Source organism: Typopeltis vanoorti, chromosome 5, assembly GCF_054136105.1.
Source record: "Typopeltis vanoorti isolate ZY-2024b chromosome 5, IOZ_Tvanoo_1.0, whole genome shotgun sequence".
Taxonomy (NCBI): domain Eukaryota; kingdom Metazoa; phylum Arthropoda; class Arachnida; order Uropygi; family Thelyphonidae; genus Typopeltis; species Typopeltis vanoorti.
In genome coordinates, this window is record NC_143553.1 from 128,624,988 (window position 1) to 128,648,107 (window position 23,120).

The 23,120-nt window shown below is 34.2% G+C and overlaps 1 protein-coding gene across 1 annotated transcript in view; it reads right to left on the reverse strand.

Moving 5' to 3' along the window:
- Positions 1-4,281: 4,281 nt before the first annotated feature.
- The window catches only part of LOC150106808 (ER membrane protein complex subunit 2-like), a 166,848-nt gene continuing 148,009 nt past the window's right edge, over positions 4,282-23,120 (reverse strand). The window contains exons 8-9 of the mRNA XM_090393485.1: positions 17,089-17,193; positions 4,282-5,883 (exon numbers count right to left, since the gene is read on the reverse strand). Coding sequence (XP_090249611.1) covers positions 5,806-5,883; positions 17,089-17,193 — 183 coding nt within the window. The 3' untranslated portion in view covers positions 4,282-5,805. The remainder of the gene's footprint in view (positions 5,884-17,088; positions 17,194-23,120) is intronic.

Sequence of the window (23,120 nt, forward strand, 5' to 3'; positions counted from 1 at the left end):
CCATTCAGTCCTATGACCGTATTCAGAGTGAAAATTTTCAAACTTTTAAGTATCGCTGCTTCACTGAGCTCTTTTCCCATATACGTAGGCTGTTCAATAAGTAATGACTATATTTATACAGAAAATAGATTACCTTTAATCGTCATCATTTACATGGTCTTTTTCGAAGTAACTACCGTGAGACGCGATGCATTTGTCCCAACGTTGCGTCCACTTCGTAAACACATGTGTCAGTTTTTTGAGAGTTCTTTCAACACCGCCTCTGCAGCTTTTACACATGCTTTGTTGCTTTCGAAATGGCGGCCTCTTAGTGGTTTCTTGAGCTGAGGAAACAGCCAGAAATCGCACGGTGCGAGATCAGGACTGTATGGAGGGTGTGGTAGGATATGTGTTGTTGTTCTGCAAAACGTCCACTACACAACCAGCAATATGTGGCCTTGCATTATCGTGGTGCAATAAGAAGCCACTCTTCAGCAATGGACGCTTCCTTTTGACGTGCTTGATGATAATCGCTGCTGTGTTGATCATTGTCTCTGTGATGGACGTTGAAGGTCTTCCCTCACGTTCAAGATCTTCTACATTTTGCCTTCCTTCCTTAAAAGTTTTATGCCACCGAAAAACACTTGCCCTCGACATTGCTTCATCGTGGAAAGCTTCGCATATCATGTTAAAAGTGTCCGATGCCGATTTTTGCAAACGCACACAAAATTTAATCGCATAACGTTGTTCCAAGGACGCTTCCATTTCGAAGACTGGTCGCACCCCGTAGGCACGCCGATAAGCACTTGCGTTTAGTCACGTGACACTCTGGCACATCAGCCCGTATACGCCATCTATCAACCTCTTTTGTTAATACATACAGCATTTCTTTATTCCACAAAAATTAATATTGTGATGAGTGGTTTCGCCACAGTAAAATTAGTCTTATTACTTATCGAACAGCCCACGTGTGTGTGTGTGTGTGTGTGTGTGTATATATACCCCCATTCCCAAGATTATACATACTTGCAAAGCGATCACATGCATTTCTTCATAATGAATGGATATCTGTTCATTAACATTATCCTGCCAATCATTCTTCCTCTTACTTGCTGCATAACAAAGTAACTCTTTGGGATTTCCTTTGGCCTTCTCAGCTAATTTCTTTTATGATTTTGCCTTCTTTAGGAAGTTGGTCATGCTTCTTGCCTGTGTTTGAGAGAGCATTCCTCTTTATATTCACGCAAAAGATTTTTTCTTGAAGTTCCTACTTACTGTTAATTATCCATTTAACTCTCACTCAACACTACTCATCCATCAGTGGCTTTTTTAACAGGCACTTAAAGCCTCTAAGTATTCTTGTCTGTAAATTGTATGTTCTACTGGCTGGTTTGTCTGTTATGAGGGATACAAAACCCAAGTTTCTGGGAGGGGGGAAAACCTTCACTTCCATATTAGACTGGCTAACTCACCTTTCATTGAAAAGAGACCAGATAAAGGTTCCTCACATCACTGGCAGGAACTGACCAAAGGGCTTTGTCTATACTGACTGAGCTAAGGAGGCTCTATTATTCAAGACCATTTCCCATGCACTGCTGACATTCTTTCTTAAGCTGCCACATAAGTTTCCCTGAAAAACTGCTGAAATGGTTTTAATAATATTCAGCAACTTTTCAGGTCAAATATGCATGATGATTCTCCACAGATGGAGACAATGGACAAATCCTCTGTTATCACTATGGGATTTCAACAGATGTTCTCATTTTCACTATGTTCTCAACCTTGTGTCCTTTCTCCTTTACATGCTGTTTTAGTAATTATCTTTTAGTAACTGCATGAATGCCATTTCCTTCCAATGTCGGTCTCTAGAGTTGAAGTTCCAATAACAATTACTTACCCTGCACTCAATGTGCAAATCTGCCAATGCATCTTTCTCTGTATCCCTTTCTCAGCAGTAATTATGTATTTTGTACTTAAACCATTAGTCTCTATCTCACCAGGTAGCCTCAAATGCACTGCTGCTCACAATCCTGCAAAATGTCTGCTCTAAGAATTGCAACCAAGAAAGTTGCAATTCCTCTATCATCAGTAACATCCCTTTCTCTTGTCCTATCTGTAACTATTTTCATCCTCCATTAGTCAAGAATCAAGGCCAATAATTTTTTGGCCAAATTGAACTATCCAATGTCAAGAAAAAAAAAAATCTATTTTTTAAATTTTATTTTATATTTCTCCCTCACACAAAAGGCACCAGAGCATATAGCAAACAAATGCTGTGCGTGGATAGTGTCAGACATACAATAATCTGTTGATATTCTTCTTGAACTGTTGGAGATTGTAGTCCTTTGGAAATGCTTCATGAGGGAGGCTGTTCCACAGAATTGAGGCAGAAGGAATGAAAGATGACTGGGAGTAGTAGGTTCTGACATTCTGCAAAAATTTCATATGCTTTTAAAGTTACTGCATTATCTCCTGATGTTCACAACTACCCTTGCATTTTTTATGACTATCCTGTTTTGAATGAGATCTCAGAACCTACATTAAGAATTTTTTGATCATTCCACTCTCATATCACTCAGTGCACGAATGCTTAAACTTAGGATTGTTTTCACCTATCCCACAATAAGCTGTAGTTTTCCCGATTTTACACTTTTAATTTCATTTAGCATCAACAAATTTCACTTATTAATGCTAAAAAAATTTTTTTTTCAATTCCTGGTACTTCTTGTATTAGTGAACATGCATTAATCTACAATGAGATTGATGATAGTCACTTAACTCTTTATACCTGACTTGTTCAAATAAGCAGTCTGAGGCGATTCATAAACCAAACTTTTATCCCACTGCTGCAAACTGGTTTTCTTGTCTGACAAAGTCTCACAATTCTCAAGATTATTACTTCCATACTATCCTCCTTTTCTCTGTCATAACAGTCTTGATTTCTTGATGTGTTCAAGATCTCATGTATCCACCCTATTATACCTCGTTTTCCATGACTACTCTAATGTTTACTCCTTCACTATCGATTTCACCAAGCAGCTAACACCAAATTCATTTAAGTAATTTATCCTCCAAGTATAAATCCTTTCTGCCCTAGTAAAAATTCCACACATCAACGTATCACGTAATATCAAGTATCGTATGCCAAAGAGTCAGGACTTGTGGAGCATGATATCACATTCACCCACCCAAATGTTCGATGGTAAAGAAATGGTAAAGTCCCACAGAAGGATAATTCCTCAGATGGTTATATGGTATAAAGAAAGTTGTTAATCATTACTATACACTGTCCAAATCTCAACAGATATGGATTATGCATATTCCTATTATGTAAGCAGTATTTCATGCTCATTTAACATGCCTAATCAATGCTAATTCATTTTTTTTCCCCAGGGGAGGGAGAGAGAGAACCTTACTAGTCCTACAAAGACTAGTAAGACTTCAGGACTTCACAGAATCTATTAAAATATTGATGTCACATCTATTGATCCTTCAGTTATTTATGCCTTGTGCTATTATTCCATCAATTAAACTGTACTGAGGATGTGAATGAAACAATAAAAAAAAATATATTAATCAAAATAAATTATAAGTGATGAATTTTAATATAATTCAGTAAATGATAACTTATGTTTCTGTAGAAAGATAAATTACTGTGCTTCATGGAACTTTTCTAGCATAATACTTATAAAATGATACTGATATAAGAATAACTCAAGCTTTGAGTAAGCATGTTAAACGTATTCAACTGCTGAATGAATTATGAAGTTCTACAGCAAACTAGTATCAGTGATGGAGAATTTTGATTACAAAGAATGCATAGGGTGCTCATTGTCAATTATTATTTTAGTTTATAGAGTAATTACATCAACATCATAAAAGTAAACTATAAAAAACACTTTTAATAATGAGGTAAAATGTTCACCTAATTGAGATTGAGGATATTATCCTCAATCTCAATTATCCCCTCCCCATGCCAGTCAACCATCTTAACAAAAATACAGTTGCTAATCTAACAATTCATAACACAACCGGAATATTCATTTGACTTTGCCCTATTGTATATCAAGAAGAGTATACATGATATTAAATGCTGAAATCCTCATATAGTACTGATCAATGATTCATAGAACTAAACAAGCAAATATCAATCAAAATCATTCAAACGAGTTTTGAATTCTAATAATTTGCTTTTGTAGCATATTTTATCCTTATCATTGCTGAAAAGGTAGGACAACATATATGAATGTTTTATACTTACAAGTGTAGAAAACTGAAAACACTGAAAAGCAAACACATTAAACTGATTTTTAAAAATTTATAAGTTCTATTTTATATATAAAATTTTACATTTTTTCCTCTTCAAATAATTAAATGACAAAAATATCACAAATAAATATTAAACTTTACAGTTTTAATGCGTTTAAAGTTACTCATTTACTTTAGGCATAAGGACTAATCATTTTTTTTTATCTGATATATTTGATTTTTCGAAACAAAGCAGTATGAAAAGCTTAATTTTCGACATACTGATGAGCTTGCAGAAGGATATTTTTATTTTTATTTTATTTTTTTGCAACTAATTATTTTCAATTTGGAAAAACAGTGCACATTCCTAAATGGTAAAGTAATGCCATTTAGGAATGCATGCATTTAAGAAAGTAATACTAATCCAATGATCTTCTGGAATAATATAAAAATAAATTCAAAATGCACACCATATTATAAAAAAATGAAAAGTTTTTTTTAAGGCAGAAAATTTATGGAAAAAATTTCAACAGTACTTTTAATCAGTATGAGAGTATCAAGATTAAATAAAGTGCACACAACTCAAACTCATTTTGTATGATATTGACAATTTACAGGTACAAATAAAAGGTAGTACACTGGAAACAGGGATGTGCAAACAACTCTTAGTTCACACCTGACTAAACTCAAATTGTCAAATCCACACTTTTGAAAAATATGTTCAAATCAGAAATAACAATGAGATTCATCTCTGTATTCAAATATTTTAACAGATGAAAGGATTAATAGTTCATCCTTTCTCCAAAAATTTAATGCTAGTTACAGGAAAACACAAAATTTTCAATTATAAAACTGACTTATGATGTTCAGTACAGTTCACAAAAACATTAACAATTAGTAAGAAGCACAGAAGCAGGTGAATGTTCTATGTGAATTTTGTTTTACAATGTCTTGACCACTTAAATACAAGCAATGAATTATCTTACAATTCTAACTTCTTTCTCTATAGCTTTTTTTTTAAGTCATTTAAAAAAAGACAAATACAGGATAATAATAAGACAACAATAGATAAATTATTTAAATTACTATTCTCCAAGTATGTCCAAACATAAATCAGATGAACTGGTATTTGTATTCAAACATAAGTCCAGTAAACTCATGACATCCAATACCAAAGTGACGAAATCATGCTTTCAAGTTAAGTGAAAATAATTGCTAAATACTACTCGAAAATAAATACATAGGTTTGCTTACTTTGTAATTATACATTCTATATGTGCATGTGTAAAAATATGAAAATCTGCACACACACCCAACAAAGGAATGTCAAAAATTCAACTTGAGATAAAGTATTCATGAGGAAAAAATAAAATAATTTTAACCAATAACTTTAATATAAATTATACATAATTAAAATATTAAACAAATTATACATTACTGAGTTTTCTTTATACAGAATTACCAGTATAGCAAATTTATTACAGATCATATACACAAAAGAATGGGAAAAATAGAACGATATGGACCACAATTTTTAACATTCTGCTTGAAATGATAGAATTAAATCCTTTTTTGTTGTCAATTAGCTACTGCCAGTTGAAGCATCCCTAGCATTCCTTCTAAAGATTTGAGTTGGGAATCATCACACAGTCGTTCCTGAACATGTTAATGTTAATAGTAAATAATTAGAATAAAGTATCACTATAATATATAAATACTTTATATTAACATTCATCATAGAATGAATAAATAATTCATATGCAGTATTCCAAAAGATCAAATCATATAACAACACCCATGCATATGCAGTTCCCGACTTTATGAGTTAATTCATTCCTAGCACGCATGCACACTCAAAGTGAAAACTAGTATAGTAGAAATTTATTTTCCCAAAGATGTAATGTTAAAAATAGGGATTACATTCTCAACAATGCAATTTGGCCATAGTCATGTTTTACATAGGAGATAAACATCATCATCCTGTGTAAGACCACCACTCTGCTTATTGGAGGCCTGAAGTGGCTTGAAAAAGTTGAGTGTTTGATTTCTAGAGTAAGGTTTTCACTATGTAAAAAAAAAAAACCTTAGTTCACCCACAGGTACGAACGTATACCACAGGTTTACCTATATCTTTCGTGGATGGAAGCCACATAAAAAGAAATAAATAAAGGTAAACAAAACAATAGTTTATAATTAAACAATGATTTTTTTTTTTTTTTTTTTTCAGAAAAGCCCAAAGTATGAAAGCCTATAAAATCAAGTAAATGATATGAGTCGTTCGTTTCCAAGATAGTCTTCTCTTTTCTTTATAAATTTCATGATAGAGAATATCAATATAGGACATAGCTTGTAATCCTTTTATTCCAAAATGCAGAACTTTATACTTTTCCACATTAAACTAACCATAATGTCACCTTATTTAAAATTTTTCTGCAAGTTTCTACCCTGCCATGAATACTGCTCGGTTATCTAATTTTTCATCATCAGCAGCAACTGAATATTTTCTTTCAAATTCATTTCCTATAATACAGGGTGTCCACGTTGGACCTCCCATGTTGAAACTAGGGAAGTCCAATGTGGACACCCTGCATTAATTACACAACAATAGTCCTGGCATAATGCCCTAACTCCATTGGTACCCTGCTTTCTCCTGGATTATGTTCTTCCTTGTTTTGGACAGCAATGTATCTTAGGCAATATGTAATAGAGGACACACAATTAAAGATCTTAGATCCGATCATATAATAGCTGCCATAGCGCAATTGTAAGAATAGTGGAACATTGCACCCTTTGATTGGAAAAGACCTGGGTTCGATTCTCGTCGTGACAAGGGGAATCCTTATATGGGCTTTTTTTTAGCAAATTTATTACAGCAGTTATTCAATTTGGTCAGGAAATTCTGCAGAAAGGTCCTATTTATTTAGGCGTATAACATCATCTACATAAATAGCTGAGATTAACATCTTCAATTTTGATTTCAGGTTTAATGCTGCTTTCCTTCATAATATGATCCATATAGATGATGAATAACAGAGTGGATAATGTACATCCTTGTCTCACACCTGATTTAACTTCAAACTATCTTCCTGTGCCTCTTTCAATTTTAACTGTTGATTTACAACTCAAATAAAGACTAAGCATTGCTTGATATAATGTCCCATTTACACCAAGTAACTGGAGTGTTTTGAACAGCTTTCCTCTTGGCATCTTGTCATATGCCTTTTCAGATCTATGATACTTAAATACAGATCCTTGTTATATTCTCATGATTTCTCAACTAGTTGTCTTAAAGTAAAAATCTGATCCTGACCACCTCTGTTTAATCTGAACTCAAGCTTGTTCTTCTCCAAGCTTCTCTTCCATAATTTTTCTTAGCTGTTTCTCAAGAATACTTGCATAAATCTTACCAGGAACACTCAGTAGAGAATTTCCTCTGTAATTCTCACATTCAGTTTCATTCCCTTTTTAATAGATGGGTACTATGAGTGATTTATTCCAATCATCTGGAATTTGACCCATTGAACAGGCCTTCTGAATTATCAAGTGTAGCCACTGTAAAAGTTTCATATTTCCATATTTGAGCATTTTTGGTCGAATATCATCAATTCTAGCTGCTTTCCGACATTTCAGGTTTGTGATAGCTTTTTCAGCTTCAAGTACAGATATATATACAGTAAAATCTCTCTTAACCGGCAACAATGGGACTTTGCTGATTCAGGATACGAGATTTTGCTGGATAATTGAATATATATTTCGAGAACTTACCTGTTCATGTTTTATGATGCCATGTGTAGAAATTGTAGCATGCAAAGTTTGTTGGTCATATTTTTCGATCTGCTGACCATAATTAAATAAATAACATCAAAAATCATGCGGATTTTTTAAAATTTAAAACACGTACACATAATTTTACATTTCACAAAATCAAATTTAAACAGCATTTAAAAATTACAGTACGTATTATCACATGAAAGTTGTTGTGAATTTCTTAGTGTGATGATATAACATAACTTCGAATGTCTGCCTGCTTACAAGATTGTCACCGGAGCTTTAAAAATTCACTGTGTATGCAATGAAGTTTCATAACATCATGTGAGGACATAGATGAACATTGCTCAGCAAATCTTGCCAGAATGCAAGCCCATTGCATATTTTTCTTATCTGACAGGCTTAAATTTAGACCTTCGAAAGTGGTTTTGCCAGTTACGAGATTTTACTGTATATTCCAGATGGAATTCCTGTTAAGTGTTTTCTAACACCATGTTGTCAATGCTCATTTCATTTAGCAATCTTTCAAAGTAATTGCTCCACACATCAAGGATATCTTTATCCTCAGTTTTTATGCCCCCCCCCCCTTATCATCTCTAAATGCTTCTATAGTACTCCTTCCTTCATTTCTGAGCTTTTTCAATAGCCTCCAGAATATTTTACCACCTTCCTGATATTTATTTCAAATGTTCTTACCAAAGTCTTCCCTTGACTTTTGTTTAGCTAATTTTACACAATGCTTCGCTTTCTTACATTTTTCTCTGTATTCCCTAAGAGCACAAGGTGACTTACACTAGTGGCCAAAATTGTGGAAACCTTTTGGAAAAAGTGTATTTTTGAGATTTGATGGCTCGTACCACCACTTTTTTTTTTGTGTAATACCATAAAATTATATATCAATTGAAAGATAATTTAATCAAGAAACTATGCAACAAAGTTTGTTCATTATCTGTATTCTATGAGAAGTTATAGCCAAATAACCAGAAAAAAGAAGCACAACTTGCTTAGGTTGATATGAAGTAGCTTTCCTTCATTTGAATGTAGCCAATGAGCATGAGTGTTTAGAGAGCCAATCAGATGTCATCTTGTTTTGGCAATAAGGTCACAGTAGGATTCAGCTATTGATATCATGTATTGGAGTTGAGATGAGGACATTTGTCAGTGTGTATGTGATTGCTATCAAGTTGGTTGGTTTTTTTTGTGTTCTTTCATTTAGTGAGCTTGTAAAACGTAATAAAATTAAAGAAATGGCGCAAAGATTGACTGGTCACCCAGAAAGCGATGTAAAATGGTACTATTAAATGAACAAGGCTACAGTTATGAAGAAATTAGAAGAAAAATTGGTGGAAACTGAACCAAAGGTGGCATTTCTAAATTTTTGAAGAGGTATAAGGAGACTCAGTCACTACAAAACCAGACTGGTAAAGGCAGGAAAAAGTGACAACAGCAAGTGATGATAGAAGAATTGAGAGACTGTGCCTACTTGACAGAAGAAAATCATCTAGGTGTATACAAGATGAAATGGCACAATTCAATGTGAAGTTGAGTGCAAGGACTGTTCGGCGCAGACTGCAGGAATTTGGTCTAAATGCTAGAATTCCATGAAAAAAAGCCATTTTTATCTAAAATGGCTAAAACCCATGTTAAATAGACAGCAGAACAATGGGACAGTGTTATTCGGAGTGATGAGACCAATTTCTCCCTGTTTGGTTGTGATGGCATAAAATATGTAAGGAGAAGAATTGGAGAAGATTTGCATCCCGATTGCATTACACCTACCGTGAAACATCCACTTAGTGTTATGATCTGGGGTTGTATGACATCAATAGGTGTGGGCAGAATTTGCGTGATTAATGGGAATATAAATGCCCAAAAATACATAAATAAAATACTTGAACCCAAACTGAAGCCTTCCGCACGTGATCTTTTCCAAGATAACGAAGCATTTATATTTCAACAGGATTCAGCTTCATGCCATGTTGCTGCTGTGTGTAAAAAGTGGTTTCAAGATAATCATATTCCACTGCTGGAATAGTCTGGGAATAGCCCAGCCCTTAACCCAATCGAAAATCTATGGAGCCGACTAAAGAAACTTGTTAGTCAGAAGCAACCCACCAATAAAACCCAATTAATAGAAACAATAATTTTAAACAATGGTTTCACATTATAACAGCTGAAGAACTAAAAAACTTGGTTCACTCCACAGGAAGGTGTTGTAAGGCCGTAATTAACACTAAAGGTTATCCAACTAAGTATTAACTCACATTGTGAGAATTTTTGCATATCTCATTTTTTCTATATGTTTCACTTTTCTTCTTTATAACTGCTGTTCTAATAAAAAAATCCTTCATAAAAGTTATTGCATTATATTCTTGATTAAATTATCTTTCCATTGATATATAATTTTATGGTATTACTCAATAAAAAGTGCTGTTATGAGCCATTAAACCTCAGAAATACACTTTTCCCAAAAGGTTTCCACAATTTTGGCCACTAGTGTACCAGACAGGAACATTCAATATGCTTTCTTCTTTTCCTTCATGGCCTCTGTAACTTCTCGAGTCCACCATGGAGTTCTGATTTTTCTATCTATGCAGATTACCTCACCACATGCCTCTCTGGCTGAATCAATCAAAGTTTTCTTTAGGGTTGGCCAATGAATCTCCAAGGTTTGGTTCTTGTTTTTGAACTCTTTCAGTTTTTCTTGAATAATGTTTGTGTATCTATTTGAGTCTACAGTTCACATCTGATAGCTGTTCAACTTTGATTCGTTTCTAAACTTTCTTACACACCTCTCTTTTCAATACGAAATTCAATTTTATCTGCTCAACGCTAAATGGTGATCTCTTCCTATTTCAAATCTTCTGTATACTCTTGTGTCTTGAACTAGTGGGAAAACATCACTGTCGACAATAACATAGTCAATGAGATTTTTCTTATTCCTTGCATCTTCTCTCCATGTGAATCTGTGCACATCTTTATGCTGGAATGTGCTGTTAGTAATAACTAGTCCATGTCCTGAGCAGAAGTCTAGCAGACACTTACCATTATGATTATCTTTGCTCTTTTCTCCAAATTTCCCCCAAACATCCTTATATCTCTGGGAATCATTTCCTACTCTGCTGTTTAGATCTCCAACAAGGACCAACTTTTCCTTTTTCGTTGCGTTAGCTGTCTTCTCTATAATTCTATTTAATCAGTTCCTCCAAAATGGCTACTCAAAAAGGTACTAAAGAAACTTTTATTTTCTGACCAACCATCCCATGATAACCCAGAAATTAATTATAAAAGCATCTTCAACCTATGGTATGGATACCATAGACTGGCAATACATCAAGAAATATAGCCAAAACATTAAAGGCAGTCAACATCAGAACAGCCTTCAAAAACCAGTCAACACCTTACAAACTTTCTATGCTCTCCTAAAGACAAAGTTCCATTTTATAAACATCTAAGTGTATACAAGATTGTATTGTGAAGAGATATATGTAGGTCAAACTGGAAGAGGTTTTGAAATCTGCAGCAAAGAACATATAAATAAAGTTGAAAACAAAAGGAAAGAAAAAAGCACACTTTTAGTACACATCCTCAAAGAACAACACACAATAAATTGGAAAGCATCCTCCATGACCTTAGAAGAGAATTCCTTTGATAGGTTATTCAAGGTGATTTACTCAGAAGGCATGCTAAATAGAAACCAAGAAATGATCCTTTAACATTTGGAAGTCATTAATTACTATGCATAACTTTGAAAACCTCTCCTATGCTAGCAATCACAGAGTTTACACAACAATGTCGAGACTGAAAGCAATGTGCCTAATGATACTTGGGATTAAACTATCATTCCAGTCTTTTCAATTTACAGATATTAGTGGCTGTTGGAAAACATTTTTTTTTTTTTTTTTTTGCCAGCTTTTTAATTATGTTAAGAAACCTCCTGAAGATGCTCTTAGCCATATAGACAGTGAAACATTTGAGGAAATACATCTAGTAAAAATAAAAAAACATACGAGTTAAAACATGATTATCTATTCTTCAAGAAATCTACTCGTGGTGAATTTCATACAAACAAGTCTAAGTCTAAGTTTTATAAATGTCAGCAAATTCAATTTAAAGTCAGTATATACTTAAAAAGTGTTGCACTTGGTTGCTTAAATGGCCTCTGTATTAAAAAAAAACTTCTTCAGTTACTGGCAATGGCTAAAGTGCTTTGCAATAGCATACAAATCAGAGAATATCAAAAGTTCCTAGAAAGTAAGGAGATCAATGAATACAGAAGATAAATATCAGGAAGGTGACGAAATGTTCTGGAGGCTATTGAAAAAGTTTAGAAATAGAGAAGTATGTTTGTAAAAGAAATCAGATATGGTAAAGGTGATATGAAAATATTCATATGAAATGCAATACTGAATACATGTCAATACTGGAGGTAGCAAAAGCCATGAAACATTTGAAATATAAAAAGGCTGCAGTAGATGAAATTTGACAGGAAATGATAACATATGGAGGTATAAAAGCTTTACAAGTTTGCAATGCATAATTCAGTGGAGCCAATGAATTTATTAAAAACTGAATGGGAATTACAGAGGAATTTCCTATTGCAGTAATCCAGGTAAGATTATGCAAGCATATGTGAAAAGAGGCTAAAAAACCTTGGAGAAGAACAAGTTCATTTCAGGCCAAATAGACATTGTCAGGATCAGATTTTCACTTTAAAACAAATACTTGAGAAATCATGGAAATATGCTACCATTGCTGGATGAATGGCTAACATACCCACTCTCCAACCAATAAAATGTGGGTTTGAATCCAGACATGGGCATGGATATTAGTGATTGTCTTTGGGTGGAAGATTAATTTCATCACCAGCTGAGAGACCATTGCCCTGATTACTAGAGGCCAGAAGTGGGTTGCAAAATTTCCCTATTTAGTCTCTAGAGCAGGGTTTCCAAACTATGTGAAAACATAAACATATATATATATATATATAATTAATAACTAATGGATTATATGCTTTATAAATCTTTTTTGTGGGTGGTATTCATATGATACAGTGCTAAGACATACATTGATAGAAGTGCCTTAAAAGACAAACATTAGATTTGATAATATTGGATTCCTGACAGATAAGCTATTTTGGTGGAAAACAAGAAGTCACTGAATTAATGTAGACTTTTTCATGTAGTTCTATCATAGTATCCTAAATACCCTTGCAGGTACATATAAGCAATTTGATGATATGAGCAAACAACAATTTGTATAAAAATTGGCATTCTGAATGAACATTGTGATGATTTGTTAATCTGCATCAAATTCAAAAACTGACTGGTGAAAATATGTATTTCATGACAGCAATATCTGCATCTAATCCTGAAAAAGAAGGAAAAAAAATTTTTTTCCCCCAATTGTTAAAACTATTCCAACTTCCCATGCAAAGTCATGATTTCTTTCTTTAATTTTTTATATATTCATTCCATTCATGTTGTATTACACTTTGGTATACTATTACTGGTAATAAAGATGGTAAACAATATAAAAAAAATACATAAATTATATATATATAAATATACTGGATTTTTTTTTTAAATAAAATTTTTTTAAATTTTTTTAAAAATAAAATCCATGACGCTACTACGAGCACTAGTTTTGTCATAATGAATAATGATCCAAACTATTCCAAAAATTTTGTAAAAATCCAACTATTCCAAAACACCATTTCCCAAGATATTTGAGTAAACAGAAATCACTGGAGTTTATGTTTTCCCACTATATTTGATCACTTTAAGATAATAAAATATGTAATGTAATTGAGATTCATATACAATCAATAAAACTGAATGTGAGAATTACAGAGGTATATTCCAACTGAGTGTTCCTGTAAGATTTATGCAAGTATACTTGAGAAACGGTTGAGAAGAATTGCGGAAGAAAAGCTTGGTGAAGAAAAAGCTGGATTCAGGTCAAATAGAGGTTGTCAGGATTAGATCTTCACTTTACGACAAATAGTGGAGAAATCATGGGAATACAAAGATCTGTATTTAAGTTTTGTCGATTTGGAAAAGGCATATGACAAGGTGCCAAGAGAGAAGCTATTCAATATGTTACAGTTATATGGTGTCAATGGGGCATTATATCAAGCAATACTTAGTTTTTATTTGAGTTGTAAGTCAGCAGTTAGAATTGAAGGAAGTACAGGAAGATGGTTTAATGTTAAATCTGGTGAGACAAGGATGTACATTATCCCCTCTGTTATTCATTATCTATATGGATCACATTATGAAGGAAAGTGGTACTAAACATGATATCAAAATTGGAGATGTTAATGTCAGCTGTTTGCTTTATGCGGACGATGTTATACTTCTAAATAAATCAGCTACAAGTCTGCAAGATTCTCTGACTAAATTGAATAACTGTTGCAATAGATATGGTATGAAGGTCAGCAATAAAAAGACAAAGACAATGAAAATAGGAAGAATCACTGAAAATGTCAACTGTGTTGTGAATGGAGAACCTGTGAAACAAGTAAAACATTTCAGTTACTTAGGCACGATTTTTAGTGAAGATGATAAATTAAATATGGAAATAGACAACAGAATCAACAAAGCTGGTATGGTAGGAAATCAATTGAATAAATTCATATGGAATAAGAGAGAAATTAGTCGGAACACTAAATTAGCTGTATACAAGACAGTGTTCAAACCAGTTTTAACTTATGGATCTGAGAGCTGGGTCAGAAGTAAAACACTTGACCAAAGACTAGAGACTGCAGATATGAGAGTCCTGAGAAAGATTAGCGGCGTGAACAGATGACATCAATGGCAATATCATATTAAAAACGATTATATTAGGAAAGAACTTGACATTGTCAGCATCCAGGAATGTGTTAGGAGAGCTAATCTCAGGTGGTATGGTCACTTAAACAGAATGGGCAAGGAAAGATTAGCAAAACAAGTGTTCTCTGCCAAGTTAGCAGGAAAACAACCCAGAGGAAGACCAAGACATAGGTGGATTGATACGGTACAAAGTGCCTTAGAGGATAGAAATATAAGATCTGATAATGTTGGGGTCTTGACAAGTAACAGACTGATTTGGAGGAAAATTGTAGATAGGAAGTTAGTAATGATGTAAATTTTTCATGTAGTACTATCATATCCTGTACACCCCTTGAGGGTACATGGCAGGAATTTGATGATGATATATATATATATATATATATTAGGATAACCAAGCAATTTTATATGCTTGGTTATTTTAGCACCTAATCCCAAGTATGCAAACAATTAAGTTTGCGCCTGAAACAAAGTTCAAGTCTAAAGATGGTACAACACCAGGGCAGCTCATTGTAAAGGTGGGTAAAGCTTTGATCACTATTCTTAGTATTTTCCCATAATGTAAAGCACATCTCACTAGAAGATGTATACTGCAATGCATTATGGGTGGGGTCACTACCCAGACCGGTTTCAACCTTTTTTGAGGTCTCCTCAGTGAGTAGCTAGACCCTAAATACCAAGGTTTTAGTAATACAAAGCCTTATCAACTTTACCTATATAAGTTGCAATACTAAGAATAGTGATCAAAGCTTTACCCACCTTTACAATGAGCTGCCCTGGTGTTGTACCATCTTTAGACTTGAACTTTGTTTCAGGCGCAAACTTAATTGTTTGCATACTTGGGATTAGGTGCTAAAATAACCAAGCATATAAAATTGCTTGGTTATCCTAATATACAATATACCCAAGTTAAAAATTTATTCCCATCAATATCTCCTCCAGAGATTTTTATTAAAACTTAATACACCTTGTTGCAACTTATATAGGTAAAGTTGATAAGGCTTTGTATTACTAAAACCTTGGTATTTAGGGTCTAGCTACTCACTGAGGAGACCTCAAAAAAGGTTGAAACCGGTCTGGGTAGTGACCCCACCCATAATGCATTGCAGTATACATCTTCTAGTGAGATGTGCTTTACATTATGGGAAAATACTAAGAATAGTGATCAAAGCTTTACCCACCTTTACAATGAGCTGCCCTGGTGTTGTACCATCTTTAGACTTGAACTTTGTTTCAGGCGCAAACTTAATTGTTTGCATACTTGGGATTAGGTGCTAAAATAACCAAGCATATAAAATTGCTTGGTTATCCTAATATACAATATACCCAAGTTAAAAATTTATTCCCATATATATATATATATATATATATATATATATTTTTTTTTTAAATCATGAAACAAAAGGCCTTAGTGATTTAAAATACTGCTTCACATCACACAATCCCAAATCAAAACAGAAATTAAAATCAAGTTTTGTATATAGAGAAATTTGTCAAATTACTTTAGATTTATTATATTATTTAGAAAAATAATAGAAACACAGTCAAGAAAAGTATTTCAGTAGTGTTAATTGGCCAATTCATTATTTGTGAAACAGATACATAGTAGATAACATTGGTTAATTTAATTTATCAACCCAGCATATGGTCTTTTAATTGTGTGTGTTTTCTGGTTGGTTTGCATAGTGGTTTATGGGATGAACCTGAAACATCAAAGCTTCAGGAGGAAAAACTTGCCACCTCAATATGAGGACCAATTCTCAATATGACTTTTCATATTGAGAATGACTTGTTATGTTATTATCAATATGAGAAAGACATAATGAAAATAACTAATGAACATGTATAAGGGCTTTTCAAATGAAAAACTTATTATTAGTATTATGTGACACCTCCGGGGAGGCCAAAGACTCATCGAGGGAGAGTGTGCCAACAGCATCGAACTCCTTCAAACTACTAACCATGCTCAAACTTGCTCAACTTTTTTCGTGCGCCATTAGTAGCAGAGTTTCTACCAATCGACCAACCTTTGCTGGCAAAAAAACACAAATATATGTTTATGTATGTTCTTCATGGCTCAGGTGAGAATCAAATCCTGTCTTTCCAATCAAAGTGTAACTTGTAGAGACCGTAAAAGTTGGTTATAAGCATAAGATGTTTTTGGTTACAGCAAGCAAATTAGTCTTAATGGTGTCTGTCTAGTGAGCATTAGTGGTATCAGTTCAGATCAGTACGTTATATATAAAGTAATAACGAAAAATACCTGATATTTCTTTGTTATCTGTTGCCCTGCCCATGCTGCATATTTTATGTTTTCTTTCTTTTTTTGTGCAGGACACTTAGGAGATGCCACTACATTGCTGGCAGACTGAAAAATAACAAAATACATATATATTCAAGTATATATACATATTTTACTTATTATTAGAAACTACAAGACAGGATTACAGACAGTATTTATAATTTGTCATCTTGCATGCCATCAAGTTTTCTGTAAGAAATTAACTGTATACTTAATATAATCAATTTATCACCATTGTGAAGAAGAGAGCAGAGGGTAGCTGCTTCATATCTTAAAAAATTTCTTTATGCAGTTTAAATTGGACAAGATTTTGGTTGATTTCTGGTCAGGCATATCAATTATTGGAACCTTTTTTATTTTTTAATTTAAATACTCTTAATGAGCATTACAAAAATATTAATATATATATATATATATATATATATATATATATATATATATAATCTTGGAGAATACGTGAAATTTAATTAGAATCAGTGGAGCCTCCATAGCTTAGTTGGTACAGACGAGCCCGTCAGTTGGAAATACCTAGGTTTGAATCCTGTCTATGATGAGTGAGAGAGAGAGAGAGAGGAATTGTTATCAGGTGTTTTCAATCAAATGGCGAGTTGGTCGGTCTCATACAGAAGTTTCTGTATTCCAGTCCTGAACACACATATCAACAGACATAGGATACTAACTGCGAGATGGAAGAGATTAGAGTCTCACCATCTTATTTTTCTACTGCATATTATGGATCTCAGGTAGTGAGTCACAATAGTCAACCTCCTGGATGGAGATGACTTGACAGGACAGAAGGAGAATCAGTAATTAAATTACTTTCTTTAATGCATCTGTTTCTTATGGTTAAAGAAGTTATGATGAGTGCTTTTTGAACTAATTTTCATAAGTTATTATTATTCAGGCTCCTCTAGGGAGTCAAGAAGTAAGGAGAAGGTCTCTTTGAGGTCATACAATTCTGAATACAGTAAGCAAACAATTTTGATGTGAAGTACCTTTATGACTAAGTCACTTGCATACAGAAGTATACACTTTACATCAAATTGCCTTATCATTCCATAATGTAGAACCCTGCCTGCTTCAGACATGTATACTGCCATGTGTTATGGGAAGGGTCACTATCCAGACCAGATTTACCTTGACTGAGGTTTCCTTAGTGGTGCAAGATCTGTGGAAATACAGAGCTAAATCAATGCAGAAATCCTTCTACAAGCAACAAAATGGTATATCACATATTATTAAAATAATCCAGATGAGAAGTAGCTGTAGCAAGATTTTTTTATTTTTTAGTAGACAGAAAGTAAATTATATTTGACAAGAAATATCTTCACAACTAAGCTACTGGGTTGGCAAATAAGTTCGTTCGGTTTATGCTTTAGTACAAGTTTACGTCGTTTTGCCTGTCGCTATTGTGCAGTTGAAAGACATTTCACATAACTTTTCAGTGAATTTTCGTTCAGCCTACTTCAGTTGTGTGTGTGTGTGTAAAACACATTTCTAGAAATGGAAGGAAATAATGTACATTACCGGCATATTTTTTATTTCAAAAAAGGCAAACTGCAGAGGCCCATAAAAAAATATGCAGCGTATGTGGGGGATGCTGCCTTAACAGAATGCGTATGCCAAATTCCATTCAGGAGATTTTGACGTCAGTGATGCACCTCGCACCGGTCGCCCGACCGAGGTTGATTCGAGTGTTGTGAAGGATATCATCAACAAAAATCCATCACAAACAGTGCAGGAGATTGCTGCAGTACTGAACATATCCCATACAAGCATTGAAAACCATTTGCACAAGCTGGGATATGTTTCAAAACTCAATGTTTGGGTGCCGCATGAATTAACTGAGGCCAATATGACTGCTTGCATTTCCATCTGTGATTCGCTGCAATGTCGCCAAGAAAACGACCCATTTTTGAAGTCGATGATTACGAGAGATGAAAAATGGGTCGTGTACGATAACGTGGTACATAAAAGATCGTGTGGGCACAAGAGCTAACCGCCACAAACAACCTCAAAAGAGGGATTGCACCCAAAGAAGATCATGCTCTCTGTGTGGTGGGATTATAAAGGTGTTGTCCACTATGAGGTGTTACCGTCAAGCAGAACAATTGATTCCACTGTCTATTGCTAACAGTTAACACGACTGGCCTGTGCAATTAGCACAAAATGTCATGAATTGGCAAATCGGAAAAGAGTTGTCTTTCACCACGATAATGCCAGACCCGACACACCGTTAACAACCCAGAGTAAATTGTTACGTCTTGGCTGGGATGTTTTGCCACATCCTACATATTCACCGGACTTGGCACCTTCCGATTACCATTTATTCCAATCGTTGCAGAATTCTCTAAACGGGAAAACCTTCGCTAATGAGGAGGCTGTCAAAAGACACCTGGATCAGTTTTTCGCCTGTAAACCTCAGGAGTTTTATGAACGTGGCATAATGAAGTTGGTGGACAGATGGCAAGAGGTCATTGATAAAGAGAGTCAATATATAACTGACTAGTATGTATTATATATATATTAAATAAAATGTGTTTCATTCCACTCTGAAAAACTAAACGAACTTATCTGCCAACCCAATACTTACTGTTAATAGACGATACTGACTACATGAAGTTTCTTCGGTATCCCATAATATACGGCACAACCTCTTTTTGAATGTATATATACTGCCATGCGCAGTAGAATGAGTCAATACCCCAGATTGGTTTTGAACTTTAGTGAGCTCATGAGCACTTTAATCCTTAAGATTAAAATAAGAATATAATTTATTGTAAAATATGTTCTGACCAACCAAAAAACTTACAACTCTCACTCTTATTTAAAGCATTTCTAATAACATACTGTGAGACCATTCTGCTGCATTTACATGGCTTATGTATTGATTTAGCTCCCTTCTGAAACCTCAATAAATGTTGAAAATGGTCTGAGTCTATGCTCTTTCCATAATAGATGGAAACATACATATCTGAAAGATGTAGTGTTCTATGCATTTTGGGATACTGAGGCAATATGACACGAAGTCAACAGCCTCTATATACAGGGTGTCCCAAAATTCACGCAAGAAGTAATTTTGATAGAAAACACAGGTTTTTAATTAAAAATTGTAATTTCTTATTGATTCATAAAGTATACAGTATAGAGTTATGCATGGAATAGCATATCGGATAAATGGCCTCCACGGCTTTGCTGGCACATACGCACTCTTTTGTCAAAATTTTCCATGACCGTTTTGCATAAACGTGGCTGAATTTTGTTGATACAGCGCTCAATTTCCTCCTTCAAGGCGTGGGTGGTCGCGGGCTTGTTGGCATAAACCTTAGACTTCAAAAAATCCCAAAGAAAAAAGTCCAACAGCGTTAAGTCACATGATCTGGGCGGCCAATTCTGATCACCAAAATGGGAAATTACACGACCAGGAAATGACTCATGCAGTAATTGAATTGTTTCTTGGGCTGTATGACATGTGGCACTGTCTTGTTGAAACCACATGTCGCCTACATCTATATCTTGCAATTTAGGCACAAAAAACTGGATTATCATGTTGCGATAGCGAGCACCATTAACTGTTACTGCCTTACCAGCTGCATTTTTGAAGAAGAATGGACCGATGATGCCTCCAGTCCAAAATCCACACCAAACAGACACGTTGTGGATGCATTTGTTTCTCAACAATCACTCGTGGATTTTCTGAACCCCAAATGCGACAATTTTGTCGATTAACGAAGCCATCAAGATGAAAATGAGCCTCATCGCTGAAGATGATTTTGTACGAAAATTGCGAACTGTAGCTGCCAAACCTTCATTATTTTTAAAATATTGCTCAACAATGAAAATGCGTTGTTCTTTCATGTAGCGCTCCATTTTTAATAACCCTGAACTGTCAGCAGTCACGCTTTCTTTTTTTTCTCGTTGGCAACACTTTACTGCACAAATGGCGCTAAATTTAAATCTTGCGTGAATTTTGGGACACCCAATACAAGTAGCACTGCTTGGTGGCACAGTGCCTTATAGTTCTGTGAAAGTGCTCCATAGTAAACAATGTTTTAATTAGTATTCTATTTCAAAATGTGTTATTGTAATTCTTAAAGTGTAACTCACTCTAGTAGGTATTGTAATGCTGTTATATGAAAGTTAAACTCTGCAAGTAGTTTTAAAAAATTGCCTATCCAACCTGCTGTTTTATTCGATGGTCGCCATTGGGCTAGTATACAAGATGAGTACCTAGAACAAATAGGTTTAACGCTTAGCACTAAACTCTAACATAATGGGAATCCGCTGCAAAGTTTGAAAAGAGACATATATTGATGTTACATCTATTATGAAGTGTGGAGATAAGTGAAAAAGAAGTTATCATTTTTTCTTTTAGTGTTGCATGGTGAACAGCACTCATATTAGAAATTATGGACTTTACAACTGTATTATAAATAACTCTTTTAATTTCCCGATGTTTTGATCGTCATATTAAGATCATCATCTGGAGCATATACAAATATACAGGACAAGCTGAGTTACATTACATACACCAAGCTAGAGAAACAATGATTTGATCATAGATTATTCTACTGGCATGACCTCTAGTGAAAACATCCTTTCTTATAGATAGTTTTCTTTCAGTAGCAATGATGTCCTATTTTTAGCATTACAATTGTTATTTTTGATTTAGGATCCTGGATTATCTATAGTCCTGTTTATAGTTACTCTTAGAGAGGAAGGTTCCGTGGATCGAATATATGCCTTCCATAGGTTTGGGATTTTTTAGATCATCATTATTGTTCAGAGTGAGGTGGTCGATAATAATCTCACAGGCTTCCTTAAATTTGCATTCATACCAAGTTCTGGTGTGATGTAGACAACTAGTGCTTTTCCAGTCAATTCTATGTACAATGTTCACAGAGCATGATGAGAAAGGCCAGCTTCACCATAATTATTATATTTAATGTGTCGCTTATGTTCTTTTTGTCTGATAGGAACTGTGTATCCTGTTTCCCCTATATAAGGTATGTTACAGGTGCAATAAATATGGTGTACTCCAGGGTGGGCCAGCAGAGGGAGTGGGTCTTTGGATGAGTTGAGTAAGCTTTTTAATTTTGCAGGAGGTTTAAAGGTGGCTTTGAGGTTGTATTTTTGTAGTATTCTGTTTATCTGATGTCCCTTTAATGTAAGGAATGGTTATAGTTTTATTGTAGTCTGGTTTGTCTTTGTTTTTTATTGAGGTCTTGTAGAGAATTTTGTTAATACTGTTTTGGCTGTACCCATTTTTTTGAAAAGTATTGCTGATGACTTTAAATTTGTCTTTCAGTGCATGTTCACTGGAGCAGATCTTCAGAGCCCTGTTTTTTAGAGTATTAATGACACCTAGTTTTTGTGTTGGGTGGTGGTGGTAGGAGTTTATGTATATATATTGGCCAGTATGTGTTGATTTCCGGTATACAGTGAAGGAAAGATTGCCAGAAGGAAGATGTGTGATAAATGTATCTAGAAACGGAAGTGTGTTCTGTTTTTCAATTTCAATTGTGAGCTATATGTGTTTATGTTGTTTGTTTAGGTGGCTAAGGAATGTGTCTAGAGTCTGACGGCCATGGGACCAGATCGCGAAACCATCGTCAACGTATCTAAGCCAGACTTTGGGTTTTAAAGGAGAGGAATCTAAAGCATGTTGCTCAAAATGTTCCATATAAAAATTAATAAAAGTAAAATAGTTAATCCAGAATCCTAAATCAAAAATAACAATTGTAATACTAAAAATAGGACATCATTGTTACTGAAAGAAAACTATCTATAAGAAAGAATGTTTATTCATGTTATCATAAATAGAATTTAGCTTGATGTAGTTTCTAAATAATAATTTTTTTTTCCACTAGAGGTCATGCCAGTAGAATAACCTATGATCGAATCATTGTTTCTCTATCTTGCTGTATGTAATGTAACTCAGCTTGTCCTGTATATTTGTATATGCTCCAGATAATGATCTTAATATGAACTGA